This window comes from Cyprinus carpio, chromosome A7 (assembly GCF_018340385.1).
Source record: "Cyprinus carpio isolate SPL01 chromosome A7, ASM1834038v1, whole genome shotgun sequence".
NCBI lineage: Eukaryota > Metazoa > Chordata > Actinopteri > Cypriniformes > Cyprinidae > Cyprinus > Cyprinus carpio.
In genome coordinates, this window is record NC_056578.1 from 47,105,753 (window position 1) to 47,125,659 (window position 19,907).

Below are 19,907 nucleotides of genomic sequence, written 5' to 3' on the forward strand. Positions count from 1 at the left end.
CTTCTGTGTCTCCGTTGGTTCCACCCAGCCCTGAATCACCTGCATCTCTGCTGGTTCTGCCCAGCCCTGAATCTCCTGTGTCTCCACTCCTTTCACCCAGTCCTGATTCTCTTGTGTCTCCATCTGGTTCCGTCCAATGCTGAGTCTTCTCTGTTGGCCAGTTCATAGTTGCCTTCGGCAATGTCATTCCCACCCAGTTTCCCTCTCTTACCTCCTCTGTCAATTCCAGACACTTCTTCTGTCCCATCTCCACTAGGTCCCTTCAGCCCCTCAGCTCCTCAGTCGGTGGTCCCACTGAGCTGTTTGGATCTGCCTTGGATGTGATTATCTCCTAGCTCCACATCTGGCCCTCTGACCCTCTGACCCATCAGCTCTATGTTGGCTCCATGCTCACTAATCTACACCATGGACGGTCATCCCGCTGTCTCTGCTGGGCTCCCTCATTCCTCTGGCTTCGTCTTGGTCAGGTGTCACCCTGGTTTCGCCATGGGATTCCTGGCCTTTGCCTATGCCTCAACCCTCCATCCCTTCAGTTATTACGCCTTCCCTCTGGCTCTTCTTTGTCCGTGGATGCTCTGGTTTCACAGTGGCCTCCCTGGTCCCTGCCTCTGCATCAGTCCCACGAGCCGTCAGCTCGTCCTTAGCCCTCCAGACAAGTGGGATAACCTTGGCTGTTTGTCTCCTCGGCTTTACCTAGTTCTTCACCTCCCATGGGTCCAACTCTGTCAGCTGGGTCTCTGGCTCCATCCTGGTTCCATCCTCAATCGGTTCTGCCATGGCTCCTCTTGTTGGCTGCAGTCTGGCTGGCTCTGTGGTGTTTCCCTTCACCAGCTCCTCACTGTTCACCCTCAACGCCTCATACCCTTCTTCATTAGCATCGACCAACACTCCTTCATAACAGTTTTCAGTGCCATTATTTACCTGTATTTGTCCATTTAACCAGGAATTAGTGAACCTAATACATACCTGCTAGGGTTCACTAATTCCTGCCTTGTTTATACCCTGACACCAGTCACAGCAGTGGGAGTTTATTTCCATTTCTGCAAGAGGAAATGCCCCTTCAAACTGATTTTTTTTTCTTTCTTTTTGAAAATGAGGATGGAAAATAAGAATATGCATACTGTAAATATTAGACCTTTGTTGGTGCAAAAAGTCAAACTTCATAAACTAATCTTGAAAAAAATAAATATAAATTTTAAAGAAGATAATTTCACAAACATTGCAAAAAACATTTATCATTCAGTTTGGGGCTTTCTAATGTACTTATTGAAATGTATAGATATTAAATGAATATTCATATAAATACATGTGGCTGTAGCAAATGCACATCTACTGTGTACAACATTAAAATATGATAATATACACTACTGTTCAATAAGTGTGAGGTCAGTAAAATATTTAAATGTTTTGAAAGAAATCTCTTCTGTTCATCAAGACTATTAATTTTATTATTATTATTTATTTATAAAGTAAAATGAAAACAACGTAACATTGACCAATGTGCTGTACAGTCTTTAATTAAAAATTACACAGTATTAACTTTCAAACAATGACCAACAACAACAAATGTTATAAAAAAGCCTCTTGCTAATTAGTCTGCAGAACCAAACGCTAATACAAGACCTCAAAATTTGATCAAAAATACAGTAAAAACTGAAATATTATTGACACTATCCTTGTCCAGTTCATCCTGCCAAGAGTTGACAAAAATCATGATTGATAATTGCTGCAGACACTAAGGGCTAATAATGATGCATGTGAAAATGCTCAGAATGCTGAATCTCTATCCTGAAATATATGGAAATGTCATGAAACGAGAAGCAACCAATCATGAGCTCTAATTCATCTGCTACATTCCTGCATTTCCTACCAGCAGCCCTCCGTCTTCCCAGTGTGCCGTGCGTCAGCTGGAGCTGCTCGTCACTATATAAAGTGGCGGTGGGCAGAAGGAGGGCTGCCGTGCTGTGGACAGACAGGAGCCGGACACACATAGACTTCACTGGACCACAGAGACAGACAGAGAGACAGACAGGTCAGTACAGACGCACTGAGAGGAAGTGCAATAATACAGCACGGAAATGCCTTATCGTGTATGTGTGTGTGTGTGTGTGTGTGTGTGAGAGAGAGAGAGAGAGAGAGAGAGAGAGTGTGTTAAGCTCTTTAAGGTCTTGCTGTTCACAGGCTGATCAGGGAAAAGCTGCATGAGAATGTGTTTTGACAGCTGCAATGTCAAACGGACAAGTTCACAGAATAATTTGTGTTGTTTCATCATTGCAATGCAATCGTCTTGTGTTTTCTCACGAGTTGCTCAATGCAGTGCTGATCTCACGCTCCGGAATAAACATCCGATGGAATCAGTTGCATGTTCTCCATTGTAAACATGGCCTCATTTACGTCAAATGGAGCCGCTCTCCTCTCTTAAAGCTACAGTAGCTCCGTCACTATGGCAACAGCGGAAATGGGGTTTTCCAGCGGGTTTGGGAATGTAAAGCAGTCTGTTCTCTAGTTTTGTGGAGGACAGCAGCTGCTGCCACAGTGGAACATCTTTTTTTAGCGTCTCCTCATGAGCGGTTGGGTGGATGGGAGGGTCATTAATCTAAATGATAGGACAGGATCGAGGTTTCCCTCATATCAGTGTCACCAGAAACTGAGCACAAGGTGTCCACAGATGCATCACATGACCCTGAGTCACATTAAAAGACATGCAACCAGTTCTAACTTTTGATGGCTGATTTATGAGGTCATACTGTATGTGACATTTAATCTTGTTTGGAGACACTGGGATCCCATATTCCTAAGAATATGCTACTCCTGAACAGGGTTTAGGCTTTGTGTGACACTAGTTACTAACGGACATAGTCGGACTCAATATTCATTTATAAAAATAAAATATAATATATATAATAACTAATATTATAATTTTATAAATAAATAAAATAATAAAAATAAAAAAATAAAAATAAAAAAAAAACATATATTATAAATATATTATATAATAATTTTTTAATATATTATATAATAATTTTTACTAATTTTATATGTATAAATTAGTAAAAATTATTATATAAAAATGTATATATATTATAAATATATTATATAAAAATTTTCAATATATATAAACATTTTCAATATATATTTTCTAAAATCTTATATTTATTTTAATTACTCCATATAAGTATAGTGAAATGACGTGACATACAGCCAAGTATGATGAGCCATACTCAGAATTCATGCTCTGCATTTAACCCATCAAAAGTGCACACACACAGCAGTGAACACACACACAGCACACACACAAACACAGTGAACACACACCCGGAGCAGTGGGCAGCCATTTATGCTGCGGCGCCCAGGGAGCAGTTGGGGGTTCTGTTTCTCAATCAAACATAACTCACTCTTGCCATCCCTAGACCCAAACCCAAAACCACAACCTTAGGATTAGGAGTCAAACTCTCTAACCATTAGGCCACAACTTCCCCAGATAGAAACAGCTAAATAGTTAGTTCATTATGTCCCCTAACATAAAGATAATTATTTGTTTGAAAATTTTTTGTCAATGACTCACAACTTACAACTCAACACAATTTTAAGGAATGACCCGTAAAAAAAAATCTTTTGGTCATTATTATTGAAGTATATTTACAAGAAAATAATATTTTAGTCTTTCTACTTAAAAATGTCACGTTTAATTCAATGTTTTACTTGCCGTTTCTATGTAATTGTTAACTAGCAATTTCTGAGTGAAAATTGCTTTTACACCTTTTTTTCAGTGTTTTTTTTTTCTTTTTTTTTTTTTTTTTTTGAAATTCATGCAGAAACAGGGTTAAATTGGTTCAAAATGACTATTTGCAAATATTATAGGAATGCACAAAGGTTAATTGCATCATTGGAATCTGCATTAAAATGCATTTCATACAGCAGCCGAAGGTTTCATTTGCGGTTGATGATGGGAAGCAGTGAGCAGCTGTCTGCTGAGAGAACTGGCTCATATTTACACCAGCTTTTAATAGACAATATTACAAACAGCTCTGTGCATCTCAGATTGCATTGGTGCCTTCTCGTCTTCGATTCGGACATGAATCTGGAGTGTTATGCTGTCTAGTAACCAAAAAGTAAGTGTTAACGTTACCAAAGCATTACATAATCAAAGTCCTTCCAAACCTTTCTAAACTTTGGTTCATTTTGCTGGCTAATGAAACTCTACTACAACTCTAGTGCTGATTTTTATTTGTCGTGGCAATATTGTTTCTGCCAAAATGCCAAATATTTATGTTGGTTTGAGTGACGATAATGTTTTTTGCATGACATGACATGTCTTCTGACTTCTGCATAACACACAAAAAAAATCCAATCTATCAAATAATGAGAGTTCTGTAATCCGTTAATTACACAAGAAGTAAGTCATAGATACAGTAATGGCAGCGTTTGCTGAGAATGACCCACATACTGTACTGCAGTTTACCATTCTTAACTGCAAATAATACAAGCATAAGCACAAGCCATTAAAGCTGCTATGATTCTCAGCTAATGTTTTCAGTTTAGACACTTTACGTCAGAAGGAATAAGACACGTTAGCTGCAGAAATCGAGAGCTGCTGGACCTGTGTTTGCATCACATGCTCTTGAAACTCTGCCATATTCAATTCATCAGATCTGCAGTGTCATACTGTACATTACATTACATGCAAACCAGCTGCTAAGTTAGAGCCAAGTACAACAGTCTCACACGCCAGAGAGTCCTACAAAATCACCATAACTGGCTGGGCATGCAGTGCTGAAGTGTCCAGTTCTGATTCAGGCCTTTGGGTGACATTTACAGTGGCACAGGGTCACCTGCATATAAAGCAGCCCGCTGGAGAACAGATCAGCGCATTACATAATACTGGCAGTGTGATGGAGTTCACTGCACAAAACCCAACAGACATGTCCTGCGCTGCCAGTTTTGGGAGGAATACAGTTTGCACATGTATCCTTAACAAACAGATGTATTGTCAGGAATGTGTCCTGAAGCTCTTTGTACGTTTCAGTCTGTCTTTTCCTGATCGCATAGCTTTCTGATCAGTGAAAACATATGGCATGGTAAATAAGTGTAGTTGAGAAACTCAGCAGTGTTTAACTATATGTCAGACACTGTGGCTTATAAATGTAAATTCTGGTAGTGTTTTAATGTGCCTTGCATAGCATAGTTATTATGTTGGCTTGACAAAGTAAACATTAGACAATGGAGGGAAATAGGAGTGGCACGCTTTTGTAATGTTTCATAAAACACAGTTTTAAACGGTCAGAATTGTTGCTTAAGCTCATTTCTCATTGAAGGTTATTTACTACATCCATATAAATAATCTTATACATAAAATCTAAATTAGAAATATTTGTAACACTATATATATATATATATATATATATATATATATATATATATATATATTTTTATGCAATGTTAATATTAATGTGAGACATTTTGAGTCTCGAGTAAGTGTGTCTTGTAACAAATGATAAATCATCATCATAATAATAATGAAACAATGTCATAATCTTTTTCCCAAAAATATATTTGTGCCAACCCTGTTGCATTTAAAAGGCCAGGGCAAAAATATGCAGTCACCTTTGTTTGAGTAAACCCTTGAAAACACTGTCTTTAAATCCTCAGATACAGTTGGTTTAAACTCACAGCAAATGCTCCAACAGTGAGCAGAGATCTGACATTAAAATAAGACCATCTCTCAATCTTCATCTTCAGTTAGGAGAACTTACTATAGCTCTGCTCTTTTAAAATAGCACTGCAACTAAATCACAGGCCAGTTGGGCAAGTCTTTGAGAACACAGCATTTTCATGCAAAGCAGTGTGGGTCACATGACCAGTAGTGCAGTCACAAGGAAAAGAGATCTGTTTACACTTGCCATCCAGACGCTCCCCGAGTATTTCAGCCTGGCTGCAGAGCTCCAGAACAGTAAGACGCACTCTTTATAAGCTCCTCTCTCTCTCTTTGCTTTAGTGTTTTATGCAGTCTTTATGCGTTATGAATCCTGTATAGAAAGACTCATTCATTGTGGTTGGTGTGTCGTTTGAATGTCACTAACCTCTACAATTTAACAGACCGACTGACAGAGTTCATACAGTTAATAATGCAGAGAACATGCACAGCTGTTAGGCTGCAGTCTAAGTCTACGCATGCCATGGTTATGATATGAAGAATCTAGAATTATTTGCATAAACATACCTCACGTGTGTGACTAACTCTAACTTGAGACTGAAAAATACCTCTGCAGCAATAACTGATGGTATAAATAGATGTAAATAAATGAATGTTTGAGAGTTTTGAATTCCAGTCAACTTTATACTGTTTATATTGTGAGGCAGTAACAGCTCTTCACGTCTATAAGCAGTGGGTTCCTCTTCTGGTTTCGTGTTAAGGTGTGACCTGTTGGTGTGACAGCTCACACGTCACAGTTGTGAGGAACATTTTTTTTTTACTTCTAAAATGCTTGTTAAACAAGTTTAAATAAGAAATGTTGTATACATGTTTAAACAGTAAAATTTTTTACTGAGAACTGTACTGTAGGCTATTCAACGAAATTAAAGGCAATTATCCACAATTTGCATTTATTATCCATAATTTAGGACAACTTGTTCCGTCCTTTTTTTTTTTTTTAACCCAGTAGAAAATAACGAAAAACACAAACAATGTATTTAACACTGCAGAGACACAGAAAATTAAGATAATATCATTCTTACCATTCTTGTTGTTTAAAATGGACCATAAAACAGGCATCAATTTCCCCTCGGTCTCTCTAGATCATGCTTTGCTTCTGGAGTCATTTGCAGTCCTGTGTCCCTTTGAAATCCATGACCTCACGTACGGAATGGGGTTAAACTGAGATAATGGTGGTCCAACAAGGCAGAGAAGTAAAAGCAACAAAATTGTGGAGGTGTGGAGAGATGATCGGTTGGCACTGCAAATTAAGTTCATTTGAGAAAAACCCCTCTCACACTCAGTACTTGAAATCGGAACCGTGGTAACAGCAGTCAAAAGGTCTTTTAATCCTGCTGGGATGAGCCGGCCGCCATTCTCTCGATATTCCCTCAAAGCCTGAACGGCAGTTCAAGGCCGGTCAATGCCAAGCTATTGACAAAGAGACTCAGTTTCTTTATCACCATACGTTGCTCTGGCATCCTGAGGCCAGTATTCTGGAAAAAGCTCATTTAACTCTTTGATGAATTTGTTGTACCCCATCCGGTCCCCTTCTGCCCTTCCCTACGATAGCATGTGATTCTCTAGGCTTCTCGCCAGTCTCCTAAATAACACCTTGTGGTCCATTCCTTTTTCATCTCTTCGTCCTGGATGCAGAGGAACACCTTGGAAGATGCTGTCATTTACAGCATTTTGACTGATACACATTTTACCCCCAGGCCCATTGTGATTGTGGAGAGGTTCAAATTTCATAAAAGGAATCAAGCAGAGGGGGAAAGTGTCGCACAATATGTTGCGGTGTTAAAGAAATTGGCAGAGCACTGTGAATTTGGCTACAATTTAAATGACGCACTAAGAGACAGATTGGTGTGTGGCCTGAGTAGCGAGTCAATACAGAAAAAGCTATTGACCGAATCGACACTCACGTATAAAAAAGCTGTGGATATGGCAATGTCAATGGAGGCTGTGTCTAGAGAATCACAGCATCTGAGCAACTCATTGAAAGTAAATGCTGTGTCTCTGTCGTCTGAATCGGCCAAGGAGAAATGTTTTAGATGTGGAAAGTCCAACCATATTCAAAATGACTCTTTTTACAAAGACCAACTATGTCACAATTGTGGAAAGGCCACATTGTATGGATGTGCAAATGTAAAAAAACAGAGGAGAAAATACCTAGATGAAGAATGGGACAGAGGAAGAAAAGACCAATTCACAGAATGGATGCTAATATGGACAAGAGTGATGAAGAGACAAATTTGGACACAGATTACACAAAATGACAGCAACAGTGAACAATCCTTCCGGGGTTGAACATTATGAAAAACTAAACTGATTCAATTTCATCTGTAATAAAAGTGCAACCGAAAATTGAGGGATTGCCAACTGAGATGGAAGACGATACATGCGTGGAGGTTTCTATTATCTCAAGGGAACTGTGTCAGGGTTTTGCACTGACACTGTTTGTTTTGTGTTTTGTTTCTTGTGTTTATGTCTTGTGTCAGCACATGGTCTTGTTGATTGTTTTCTTGGCCATGTGCTCCTTTAGCCCCTCCTCCTCGTGTCCTTTCTATCACACCCTCTTGTTAGCCTGGTTAATCTAATTGTGCTCACCTGTCCCTCATGTATTTTCCTCCCTATTTATAGTGCCCCTTACCCTTTTGTCCCATCCTCTTCATGGTCATTCTCACCCCCTCTGTCACCGTCTTTGTCTTTGTCGCTGTCTGTGGATGTCTGTGTCTCCCTGCCTGGTTGGTCTTGTGCCCTTGTTTTGTCTAGTCCTTTGTGCTCCCATGCTCTTGTCTAGCTCCTGGTTTTGGCAATCTGTTTTTTCTTGTTTTTTGCTTTTACTTGTAATATTTATTTAGTTTTTCTAGTCCTGATTCTTGGTTTTGTTTGATATTCTTTAAGTTGGTTAAATTGGTAATTTATTTCTTTCTTATATTGTTACTTTATTCTTTATTAGTTCTTCGGTTTAATGTTTCCCCTTGTCTTGGGTTTATTTGTGTTTCTGTGGAGCTTTGTCCTGTCTAGTCTTGTGTTAGAGTTCCTGTCCTGTTCCTGTGTGTCCTGCCACTGGTTCTTTCTGCCTGGCACTTGGTCTGCTTCAGAGTCGGCGGTCAACAAGTATCTGAGCTCTACTCTATGGTGCCTTGTGTGGTCTTCTCCATCAGCCTGGTTTTGCCGCCCCCTCTGTTGCCAAAGTTTTCTGCCAGTTGATTTCTGAAGCTGTCCCAGTGGCCTTCCCTAGCTGTTCCTGTTTATTGTGTTCCTGCTGTGGTATCACTTTTGCACTTCACTACCCTCTTGTATCAGTCTGTTGTCAATAAACCCTTGTTCTCACACTGCAATTGGGTCCTCCTTCCTAGATCCCCAACAAACTGTACAGAGATAAACTGAGTCATGTTCGACTACGCCGTGCAAACGTTGTTCTCAAGACGTATACAGGTGAAGTACTCCTGCCAGAAGGTGTCATCAAGGTGCGTGTCAAGTTAAACAGACAAAGCGGACACTTACCCTTGTATGTTATTTTAGGAAAGGCAGCTCCTCTATTGGGACGAGAATGGCTCCGTAGAATTCGTCTTGACTGGAGGGAGATCAAAACTGTAAGAACAGTACACTATACTAATGAAGGGACACTGAACAGTCTTCTAAAGAAGTATGACAAAGTATTCAGAGAAGATCTAGGGACATTCATTGGGTATACAGCCACCTTAAATTTGAAACCGGGAACTCAACCAAGATTTTTCCAAGCACGAGTGGTACCGTATGCCATCAGACCCAAGGAGGAGGAAGAAACTGATCGCCTGGTGCAGCAAGGTATCATCACACCTGTGCGATTCAGTGAATGGGCAACCCCGATCGTACCTGTAATCAAAAAAGGTGGAAATGTCAGGATCTGCAGTGACTTTAAAATAACAGTGAAGTAAGGAAGTTTCATACTTATCTATATGGACGTCACTTCACATTACTAATAGACCATCGTCCACTTACCACCATACTCCATCCTAACAAAGCAACTCCATCCATGGCTGCGACAAGACTTCAGAGGTGGGCCCTCCTGCTGGCTGCACATAATTACACAATTCAGTATAGAAGTGCTAACGACCATGGAAATGCTAAAGGGTTATCTCGATTGCCACTGACTGCACAGCATAAGGACAGGGAAGATGCAGTGGAGAATGGAAAGCTGGTACTGTTTCTTCACAGTCAGGACCAGTGTCATACACGGTTCAAGTAGACAATGCACAAAGCTGGAAAAGACATGCAGATCAAATGTAACACTGTCATCCAGAAATCACAAAAACCTCAGAATCACTACCAGGAGAAAATAAGATGTCACAGACACTAGATGATAAGGGACAAGGACTGTCTTTAACTACTAATAACACAGAATCAAATGCTCTGGACCAGCATGTAACCAAACTTGTGGAACCAGCTATTGCTTCTTCCCCAAATGTGAGAAGATTTCCTGTCAGAAACTGTAAACCACCTAACAGACTTGATCTGTAAAGTATTCAGTGTTATGTACACAGTGGAATATGTAGAAGTGTTACATTCCTTTGAAATGAGGATTTGATTGACATGTGAATAAGTGTGATATAGCTTGAGGGTGTTACTAAGGGTTGTTATCTAACTGTTATTCCCTAAGCTAAATTGATGATATAATGTTAAAAAAAAAAAGAAAAAAAAAAACACATGGGGTAGACTAATTTAAGAAGGGAGGAGATGTAATGTATTTGAGTTGATGTTGTAATACTTGATGGCCACTAGAGTGCGCTCCCGTGTTGTATGTTGTTGTTGTTGCAGTGTGCCAAGTAAATCAGTAAAAAACAGGCAGTCACGTCTCCGGTTCTTCTGGTGCACGCTCTAGAACAATATAGAAATAATATGTGTTATTAGTGCATATTGATGCAAACATAACATCAGCGACCTATGCAGACTCTTAAATAGGCCACGCCTACTTGATGATGCAGTATTGGTTATGTGGACAACTCTTTATGCTTTTGAATTGCTCTCGCAGTACTTTGATTCCATACACCGATTGTTCTGCGCAGTGCCGATGCACTTTTTTATGCCATCCACTTGCTAACTTCCCTCCGTCTTGTTTATTCGGATGTACATCATTGATTACGTTGCATGAGTGCCCACTACTGGCAGAACCCTTGGAATGGGCTGAATTGGATGCCTTGTCCAAATACCCACACTTGCGGTCTTTGCATTTGATCACTTGACTACATATATGACGTATTTCTTGTATTTGGCCCAAGTGTTCAAGTGAGGATGGAGATCACAAGTGTGTGTACAACTTTTCATTACCTGATGGGACACACTTTAATTTCTGATGTTTCTAATTAAGTGATAAAAAGCAGTTGCAAATGATGTACAAAATAAATATAGGCTACTCACCTTTGCACCAATAAAACGTATAGCACTTTGTTTTACTACCAAATTATATGTAATATCTAATTATTATTAATATTTAACTTACATTTGAAAGGTGACCTCTCGCGATCTTGGCAAAAAGTCTCACGATTTATTTCCAGAACATGATGCATGATGGAATACACTAAGCCTTGAATACCACTCCAGAGCAGTATTCGAGATAGTGTGGATTTAGTGTGTGTTAAGGGCACTGCGCTTTGGCGTTTTCAAGATATGGGCAGTCTTGTGCACTTCCTGTCGCGTGCATGCGCTCTCAAGTGGCCAAGATTGCAAGTGTGGGTATTTGGACAAGGCAGGAATGTCCTAAGCCAGAGGTGGCGAACTCCGGTCCTGGAAAGCTGCAGCCCGGCAGAGTTCAGCTCTAACCCTAATTAAAACTCACCTGCCTGTAGCTTTCTAATAACCCTTCAGACCTTGATTAGCTTGTTCAGGTGTGTTTGATTAGAGTTGAAGCAAAACTCTGCAGGGCTACGGCTCTCCAGGACCGACTTTCGCCACGCCTGTCCTAAACCCTTGGTCACTTAGAATCCGCTGTAGAGTTGGTTTATTGTTTACATTTTTCCCCTTACAAATTTATTTGGTGCAGGATTCTATATGTATATAGGTACACTTGGTGTAAAAATAAATAAATAAATAATGAATTAAACTATATTATAGAGTTGTTTGGGGTGGGGATAAATTAAATGCGATCTGCCATGAAGTCATAGCCATGTTGCATTGTGGTCTATAGAGTGGCCTGAAGTGTGCAGGCTTGTTCCAGATGCTTTTCAAATAATCCTTTTTTATGAAGCAGACTCACTCCCTCGGTCAAAAAAATAAATAAATATGTATATATATATATGTATGTATGCAGAGCCAGTGGTGGTTTTGTAGGCAAACATCAATACCTTGAATTTTATGCGAGCAGCTATTGGTAGTCAGTTCAAATTGATGAACAGAGGTGTGGCGTGCATTCTTTTCGCTCATTAAAGATGAATCTTGCAGCTGCATTTTGGATTAACTGTAGAGGTGGCTGGAAGACCTGCCAAGAGAGGATTGCAATAATCCAGCCTGAACAGAAAAAGAGCCTGTACAAGAAGTTGTGAAAAATGTTCTGAAATAAAGGACCTGATCTTCCAAATGTTGTATAAAGCAAATCTGCTGAACTGGGCAGTTTTAGCAATGTGGTCTGAAGAATTCAGCTGGTCATCAATCATCTCACTCCAATGTTAGCTGTTTTTGAAGGAGTTATGGTTGATGTGTCCAACTGGATGGTGAAATTTTGATAAAGTGATGGGTTTGTTGAAGCCACAAGCAGTTCTGTCTTGGCAAGGTTGAGTTGAAGGTAATGGTCTGTCACCCAACAAGAAACGTCTGTTAGACAAGCTGAGATGCGAGCAGCTATCTTCGGATCATCAGGATGGAATGAGAGATGCAGACAGAAAAGTGGTCCAAGAACTGAGCCCTGAGGCACCCCAGTAGCTAGATGTTGTGACTTGGACACCTCACCTCTCCAAGATACCTTAAAGGACCTATCTGAGAGGTAAGACTCAAACCACTGGCGTGCAGTTCCTGAGATGCCATTTTCCAATAGGGTTGACAGAAGGACCTGGTGGTTCACTGTATCAAAATCAGTGGACAGATCTAACAAGGTAAGAATTGAAGATTTGGAAGCCACTCTTGCCAGTCTTAGGGCTTCAACAACAGAGCAAGGCAGTCTCAGTCAAATGTCCACTTCTGAAGCCAGATTGGCTGCTGTCAAGGAGGTGGACTTGGTTGAACACACGTTCAAGTGTTTTTGCAATGAACGGTAAAAGGGAAACTGTTCTGTAGTTATCTTAAAGAGTTAAGAATTGGCTTCTTAAGTAGTGGGGTTATACGAGCCTGTTTAAATGTTGAGGGAAAAACACCAGTGTGAATTAATGTGTTAACAATAGGAGAAATAGCTTGAAGGAGATGATATGGAATTGGTGTTTGACAGTTTGTGGTGTGGCAAATTGTGCACTGAGGTTTGTAACTTTATTAATGAAGAATGTGACAAAGTATGCACCATACTCTTTCTGCAGCTCTGAGCTTAGAACAATGCTCACAGAGAACATCAGATAGCCAGGGGGCAGAGGAGGTAGTCTGGAAGACAAGGGGCACACACTGTCTAAACAAGATGTAAGAGTGGAGCAGAAAGTATCAGTAGCACTGTTAAAGTTATCATATGAAGTTGCTAAAAAGAACATTATTTGGTGTATTTGGTGTAATGTAATGTGTTTGTGCAGTTTAAGGTTAAAAAACATATTATTTTCCACATACTGTACATTATTGTTGCTCCTCTATGCCCCACACAGCGTTAACATAAAACCATGTCTGCATTTGTGATTGGAGAAACAACAAACAGCAAGCGCTACTCTACAGTGCTCAAAACTGGCGTTTGAATTCAGTACCTCCACCTCTTCCAGTCAAATGGGGGCAGTGGGAAAATGAGAAATTATTGGAGAGTGCTGCAGGTGTAGCATTGTCCTCTGATCTGACCCAGGTCTCTGTCAGGGCCATAAGGTTTTACACACACACACACACACACACACACACACACACACACACATATATATATATATATATATATATAGGAAAATGGCCAATTGTTTCTCTAGACATGAGGGTGAGTAAATTATCAGGATTTATTTATTTATTTATTTTTTTATCCTATATATTACAAGATGACCTCAGAGGTGAAAAGTAAAAGGAAACTCAGATTCATAAATTCATATCTAGAGCAAAGTTTATTGGCCTTACTCTTGGTAAATGTTCAGCTCAGACAGTAGGAAATATTTGACTTCACATACAGTAACAGGCAAAGAGACAATGACATAGGGAGAAAGGTAAATAGATAAAGATGAGTCAGATTTGTACACTGTGTGTGTGTGTTTGTTTGTATGAGTGGTTCGGGTATACATTATGTTATGGGGACAAAATGACCCCACAAAAATGGCAATATCCAAAATCTACATTTTTTTTCTTCTAGTGCCCATGAGGAAACAAGCTCATAAATTGTACAGAATGAAGAGTTTTTTATTTATTTTTTTATTTTTTTATTTTTTTTTAATCTTGTGTGAGGGGTAAGGGGATAGAAAAAACAGTTTGTACAGAATAAAAACCATTACACCTATGGAGAGTCCTCATAAAACATGGAAAACCCAGTGTGTGTGTGTGTGTGTGTGTGTGTGTGTGTGTGTGTGTGTGTGTGTGTGTGTGTGTGTGTTTGGAGAGAGAGAGAGAGAGAGAGAGAGAGAGAGAGAGAGAAAGAGAGAGAGAGATGAGTGTAAATGTATAAAGTGTTGTTTGAGCAGCATTTCTCCTCCTGAGTCTGCATTTCTGCATTAATTCAGAATCTGCTCATATCAACCACATTAGAAATGATTGTGAACTTTCTGATCGGTTAATAGGAGTTCAGATGAGAATGAGTGATGGACTTCAAATCAGACAAGAATAGTAGTTTTTCCACTCTTTATCTGGACTAATCCTTGTTTTTATTGCTCTTTTAGGATAATCTGTCACATTACAGACAACTATGGAAGGTAAGAATTTATCTCCATTTACAATATTTATGTCTTGCAATATATTTATTTGTTTATTTATTTATTTATTATTTATTTTGATTTATTTAATGACACTTACAGTTATTTTATGGAGTCACCTGAAAGAAATGGCCTTCAGTAAATGGTAGAGCTTTTGTAAATAAGACTAGTTCGAGACTTTCATGAAAGTTTTTCCAAACATGGAGCTCCTAAAGAAGGACATGCAGACAAGATTAAGACAAACAGCAGCTCTGAACTTTACACACACTCACACACAGGACTGTCACTGGAGTCTGAGAATAAAACTCAATGACAAACACAAATATGGAGAACTAAAGAGCAAATAAACAGTGAAAGTCGACATGAACACAAATGAACCATTCATCAACATCTGATGGTCTCTGATGACCTCATGTGGACATTCATTGTATTGCAAGAGCTTCTTTATAGTGCAAAAAAAGTTGTGATAACATTCCCTGTTAGATGGGAATGTAAAAGAGAAACTAAAGACACATACAACTAATGAATAAATAACAAAAAAACAGTAAAGTTCAATTTAACTTTAATGTCAGAGCACATCTTACATATTGAAACTGAACATACACATAGCAAAATATGTTTGTGTACTGCCTTAAAGGTGTATAATTTTTTTACATTATATATATATATATATATGTTGTATTGGTAGCAGCCATTGTTTACCTGTCATCAGTAGTTCAGGATCAAACCTTGGCAACAGTTGCCATGGCGAACTCAAGCATTCAGAAGTAACTGAAGGAAAGAGCAGAATCAGTGTGAAGCAGAAATACTGTGGTCAGAAATGGGTTTAGGTTGCTTGAGTAAATCAGCAGTCGCCGTGCTGAAGACAGACGGTAAATGATTTGAGCACAATGTCTGTAGGAAAACATCAGACTTCAGAAGTTATAAGACTGAGATCTTGAGCATTCATGAGCAGTGATTTCAAATAATAACACAGCCTCTGGTGATTCACATGCTGCATTTAGACTGATTTGACTGTTTCATTGTGTCACAGATAAACTTAAAGATGCTAAGATCGTCTTTGTGGTGGGTAAGTTGAATTGCCTTTACTTTTCACCTCGTCTGCTAACTATCATTCATAAAATGAGGCATGTTTTTTGTGAATGTAAACTCATAATCATAAGCAGTGTTGGAGAGAAACTTATTGTGAAACCAGATCAGCTTTCTGTAGGAATGACAAAAGCACCATGATACACTATAAAAATGATTTTTAAAAGTTGTAAACAAAGATAACATGCAATTTCTTTGTAATTGATTGTGAAATTTACTAGCAATTTCTGAGTGAAAGCAAATCAGTTGATGAATTCATAAATATAAGTTTCAAATAATGCAGTGCCTTTCTGTTCTATTTGTTTGCTGCTAAGTGTAAATGTCACATAAAGCCCAAGTAAAGCATGCGTCTCTGAGCCATCACTCCTCCTCGTATCAGAGCGGCTCTGATTCTGTGTAAATGAAATGCTGCATCAGAGCCGTTGTCATGGATACTGGCATTCATATTACATGAGAATCAGCACAGAAGACAAGATTTTGTCAAATGGCTTTCAATGGATTTACAAATGCATTTCATCGTGACGTCTTTTTGTGTGCCAAAGCAACGTAAACAGAAAAAAGTAGCATAACTAAAAACATGTTCTTCAACACTGTTTATCCATTTCAAAAGTCCATTGTATTTAAATACTACTGGTCAAAGGTTTGAAAATAATTAAGATTTGAAAACGTTTCTGCTCACCGAGGTTGCATTTATTTAAAAATACAATAAAAACTATAAAATATCAGCTGTTTTCCAATGTGAATATATTGTGAAATGTAATTTATTCCTTTGATCAAAGCTGAATTTTTTGCATCATTGCTCCAGTCTTTTCCTGAAGCATTTCTGATTATTATCAATGTTGAAAACAGTTGTGCTGCAGAATATTTTTTTGTGGAAACCATGATATATTTTAGCCTATTGTTCAGGATTCTTTGATGAATAGAAAGTTCAAAAGAACAGCATTTATTTGAAACAGATTTTTTTGTAACATTATAAATGCCCTCACTGCCACTTTTGATCAATTACTGCATCTTTGCCAAATAGAAGTATTAATTTACTTTTCTTTCTTTAAAAAATCTTATGTCACATATCACAGTTTTCACAAAAAACTGTTTTCAACATTGATAATAATCGGAAATGTTTCTTTAGCATCAGATCAGCATATTAAAATGATATCTGAACGATCATGTGACACTGAAGACTGGAGTAATGATGCTGAAAATTCAGATTTGATCACAGCAATAAATTACATTTTAACATATATTCACATAGAAAACATCTATTTTAAATTGTAATAATATTTAACATTGTTTACTGTATTTTTGATCAAATAAATGCAGCCTTAGTGCACAGATGACCTCTTTCAAAATCATTAATATGTTCCACATTGTGCTGAAATTAAATCAAAGTAATATTACATCGGTAACTGGTGAGTGTTCTTCTTATGTCAGGTGGCCCCGGCTCTGGAAAAGGCACCCAGTGTGAGAAGATTGTGGCAAAGTATGGCTACACTCACCTGTCCTCAGGTGACCTGCTGCGTGCGGAGGTGGCGTCCGGCTCAGAGAGGGGCAAACAGCTCCAGGCCACCATGCAGAAGGGAGAACTCGTGCCTTTGGTCAGTCCAATCACCCTTCACATCCTGGATAAAAGCATTTCTCAGAGCTGAGCTGAGTTCATACTGATGCTGCTCTGGTTACTGCAGGACACAGTTCTGGAAATGATCAAAGAAGCCATGATCGCCAAGGCTGACGTCTCAAAGGGCTACCTGATCGACGGATACCCTCGCGAGGTCAAACAGGGAGAGGAGTTTGAGAAGAAGGTAGAAGAACAACATCACACAAACTCAAACACAATATACATGTCAATCTCAGCAAATGGCGTCATTTATGACTGGATTTCAGGACTGAAATCATTTGATCTGAAGTGAATTTCAGATTTCCAATATCAGAGCAGAAGGAATCACTATTAGTGCTCAACAATGAGTGAATTCACTGTCTAATTCTGTTACCTCTAATCCTAAATATGTACATGAGGTAAAGCATTGACAGTTATTTACCATTAACTAAAAAGCCAAAGCCAAAACCCTTACATTATTCCACACTTGGAATTCATCTACTTTTTAAAAGCTAATTGAATAAATTCTACTGTCACTCAGTTTTGCGGAGTCTGGTAATAAACCACACAATATGTGAGAATTTAGAAGTGTTTTTTTTTTTTTTTGCATGTAAAAATACACCAGAATTTAAAAGTTTGCAGGCAATAAGAGCTTTTTTGAAAGAAGTTAAAACTTTTATTAATCAAGGACACATTCAATAGATTAAATGTGATAGTAAAGACATTTATAATGTTACAAAATATTTCTATTTTAAATAAAATACCTTCTTTTGAACTTTCTATTCATCTGTGAATCTTGAAAAATAAAATGTATCACGGTTTACACAAAACTATCCGGCAGCACAACTGTTTTCAAAATCAATAATTTCTTGAGCAGCAAATCGGCATATTAAAGTGACTTCTGAAGGATTATGTGACACTGAAGACTAGAGTAACGATGCTGAAAATTCAGCTTTGATCACAGGAATAAATGACATTTTAACATATATTCACATAGAAAACATCTATTTTAAACTGTAATAATAGTTCACAATTTTTACTTTATTTTTGTTCAAATAAATGCAGCCTTGATGAGCAGAAGAGACTTCTTTCAAAAACATTAATAAAGTTCTTACTGACCCCAAACTTTTGACGGCTAGTGTAAATAAAACAACTATTTAAAGTATTAAAGAATGCTGAACATTTCAGGTAAAAAGCAAATGTTGAAATATGAAATTAAATTTTTATTTCACATTCGTGTCCAGTACAAAACAAAACATACGAGTAAATTCAGTATGCCGTTAATTATATTAGTAGTAAATCACAAGCCACAAATCTCCAAATGACCTGTACCTACAAGCACACACAATCTGGTTTTCAAAACTCAAAAGCTCCTTGAGAAGTCATTCATTCTCTCTGTCAGATCGGCGCTCCAGCTCTGCTGCTGTACGTCGATGCTAAAGCCGAGACCATGGTGAAGAGGCTGATGAAGCGCGGAGAGACCAGCGGCCGTGCAGACGACAACGAGGAGACCATTAAGAAGCGTCTGGATCTCTATTACAAAGCCACTGAGCCCGTCATCGCTTACTACGAGAAAAGCGGCATTGTTAGGAAGGTGAGCAGAAACACTGACAGAAATATGCTGATTCAGTCCAACATAACATCGGTTCTCTCTTTAACTCCATGATTTCTCTCTCCTCCTCCAGATTAACTCTGAGCTGCCGGTGGATGAGGTATTTGCTATTGTTGAAAAAGCTATCGATGAGCTGAAGTAAAAAGCACTTGACAACAAAGTCTTGTTTGGGTGATTCTTTTGCCTTTTCTCTCATACGTTATATGCCTTAACAATGTCTTTATTACACAGAAAATCCATCAGATCTCTCAGCTGGATTGTGTGTTTGACTGGTAATACTCAAGAAACCAACCAGAATACCTTAGCAACTGCCTTTCAAACAGTCCCACATCCCACAGGCTGTATAAATCATTCAAACTTCCTAACTCTCTTCAACTACACAGACACAGGGATTCAGTAGCCGTCAGACTTTTTAAAGCTGTTTTAAACTTTTATGTACAGTTTTGTCAAGCTGACATTCGAATGCTTTTTCTCTCTCTCTCTCTCTGTGTGTGTTCACTGCTAATGGTCACACTGATCCAGACTTTAATCAAATATTACCTTCACAAGTTCTCCTTCTTTAGTGCTCCAGACTGAAAATCATCTCTAAACTTTATTCTTTATTATAAAACAGATAGATCCGGTCCTTGATTATGACTGTCTGAGGTGTGTTCAAAGCCACTGATAAATACTCTGTTAAACATATGGAAGCTTATTACTGCAGCGTAAGAAAATCATGCTTTGCAAAGTCGTAATAATTAAGTCATAATTATGACACAAAAAGTCAAAATGAAGAAATGCTAAATCTAATTTCTGAGATTTAAATATCTAATTTCTGAGATTTATATATATATATATATATATATATATATATATATATACCATATATATATATATATATACCATATATATTTTTAAATCTCATAATTATAATGTAGTATGTCATAAATGTAA

At 38.4% G+C, this 19,907-nt stretch overlaps 1 protein-coding gene across 3 annotated transcripts; it reads left to right on the forward strand.

The window, feature by feature from the left end:
• Positions 1-1,891: 1,891 nt before the first annotated feature.
• Positions 1,892-19,134, forward strand: LOC109073954 (adenylate kinase isoenzyme 1-like). 3 transcript variants are annotated; one of them, XM_042761322.1, is made up of 7 exons: positions 1,892-2,032; positions 14,647-14,679; positions 15,713-15,748; positions 17,200-17,363; positions 17,451-17,567; positions 18,765-18,956; positions 19,048-19,134. In XM_042761322.1, the coding sequence occupies exons 2-7, from the start codon at positions 14,673-14,675 to the stop codon at positions 19,114-19,116; spliced, it is 585 nt and encodes a 194-aa protein (XP_042617256.1). In that variant the 5' UTR covers positions 1,892-2,032; positions 14,647-14,672; the 3' UTR covers positions 19,117-19,134. The 3 variants fall into 3 exon arrangements, with proteins under 3 accessions (XP_042617256.1, XP_042617257.1, XP_042617255.1); XM_042761323.1 differs by lacking the exon at positions 1,892-2,032 and adding an exon at positions 5,827-5,950; XM_042761321.1 differs by lacking the exons at positions 1,892-2,032; positions 14,647-14,679 and adding an exon at positions 15,444-15,551.
• The last annotated feature ends 773 nt before the right edge of the window (positions 19,135-19,907 follow it).

Coding starts and splice junctions, on each gene's coding strand:
- LOC109073954 (XM_042761321.1), top strand. CDS start 15,500: ATGGGTTTAGGTTGCTTGAGTAAATCAGCAGTCGCCGTGCTGAAGACA. Junction 15,552..15,712: donor CGCCGTGCTGAAGACAGACG/GTAAATGATTTG, acceptor ATTGTGTCACAG/ATAAACTTAAAGATGCTAAG. Junction 17,568..18,764: donor GAGAGGAGTTTGAGAAGAAG/GTAGAAGAACAA, acceptor TCTCTCTGTCAG/ATCGGCGCTCCAGCTCTGCT.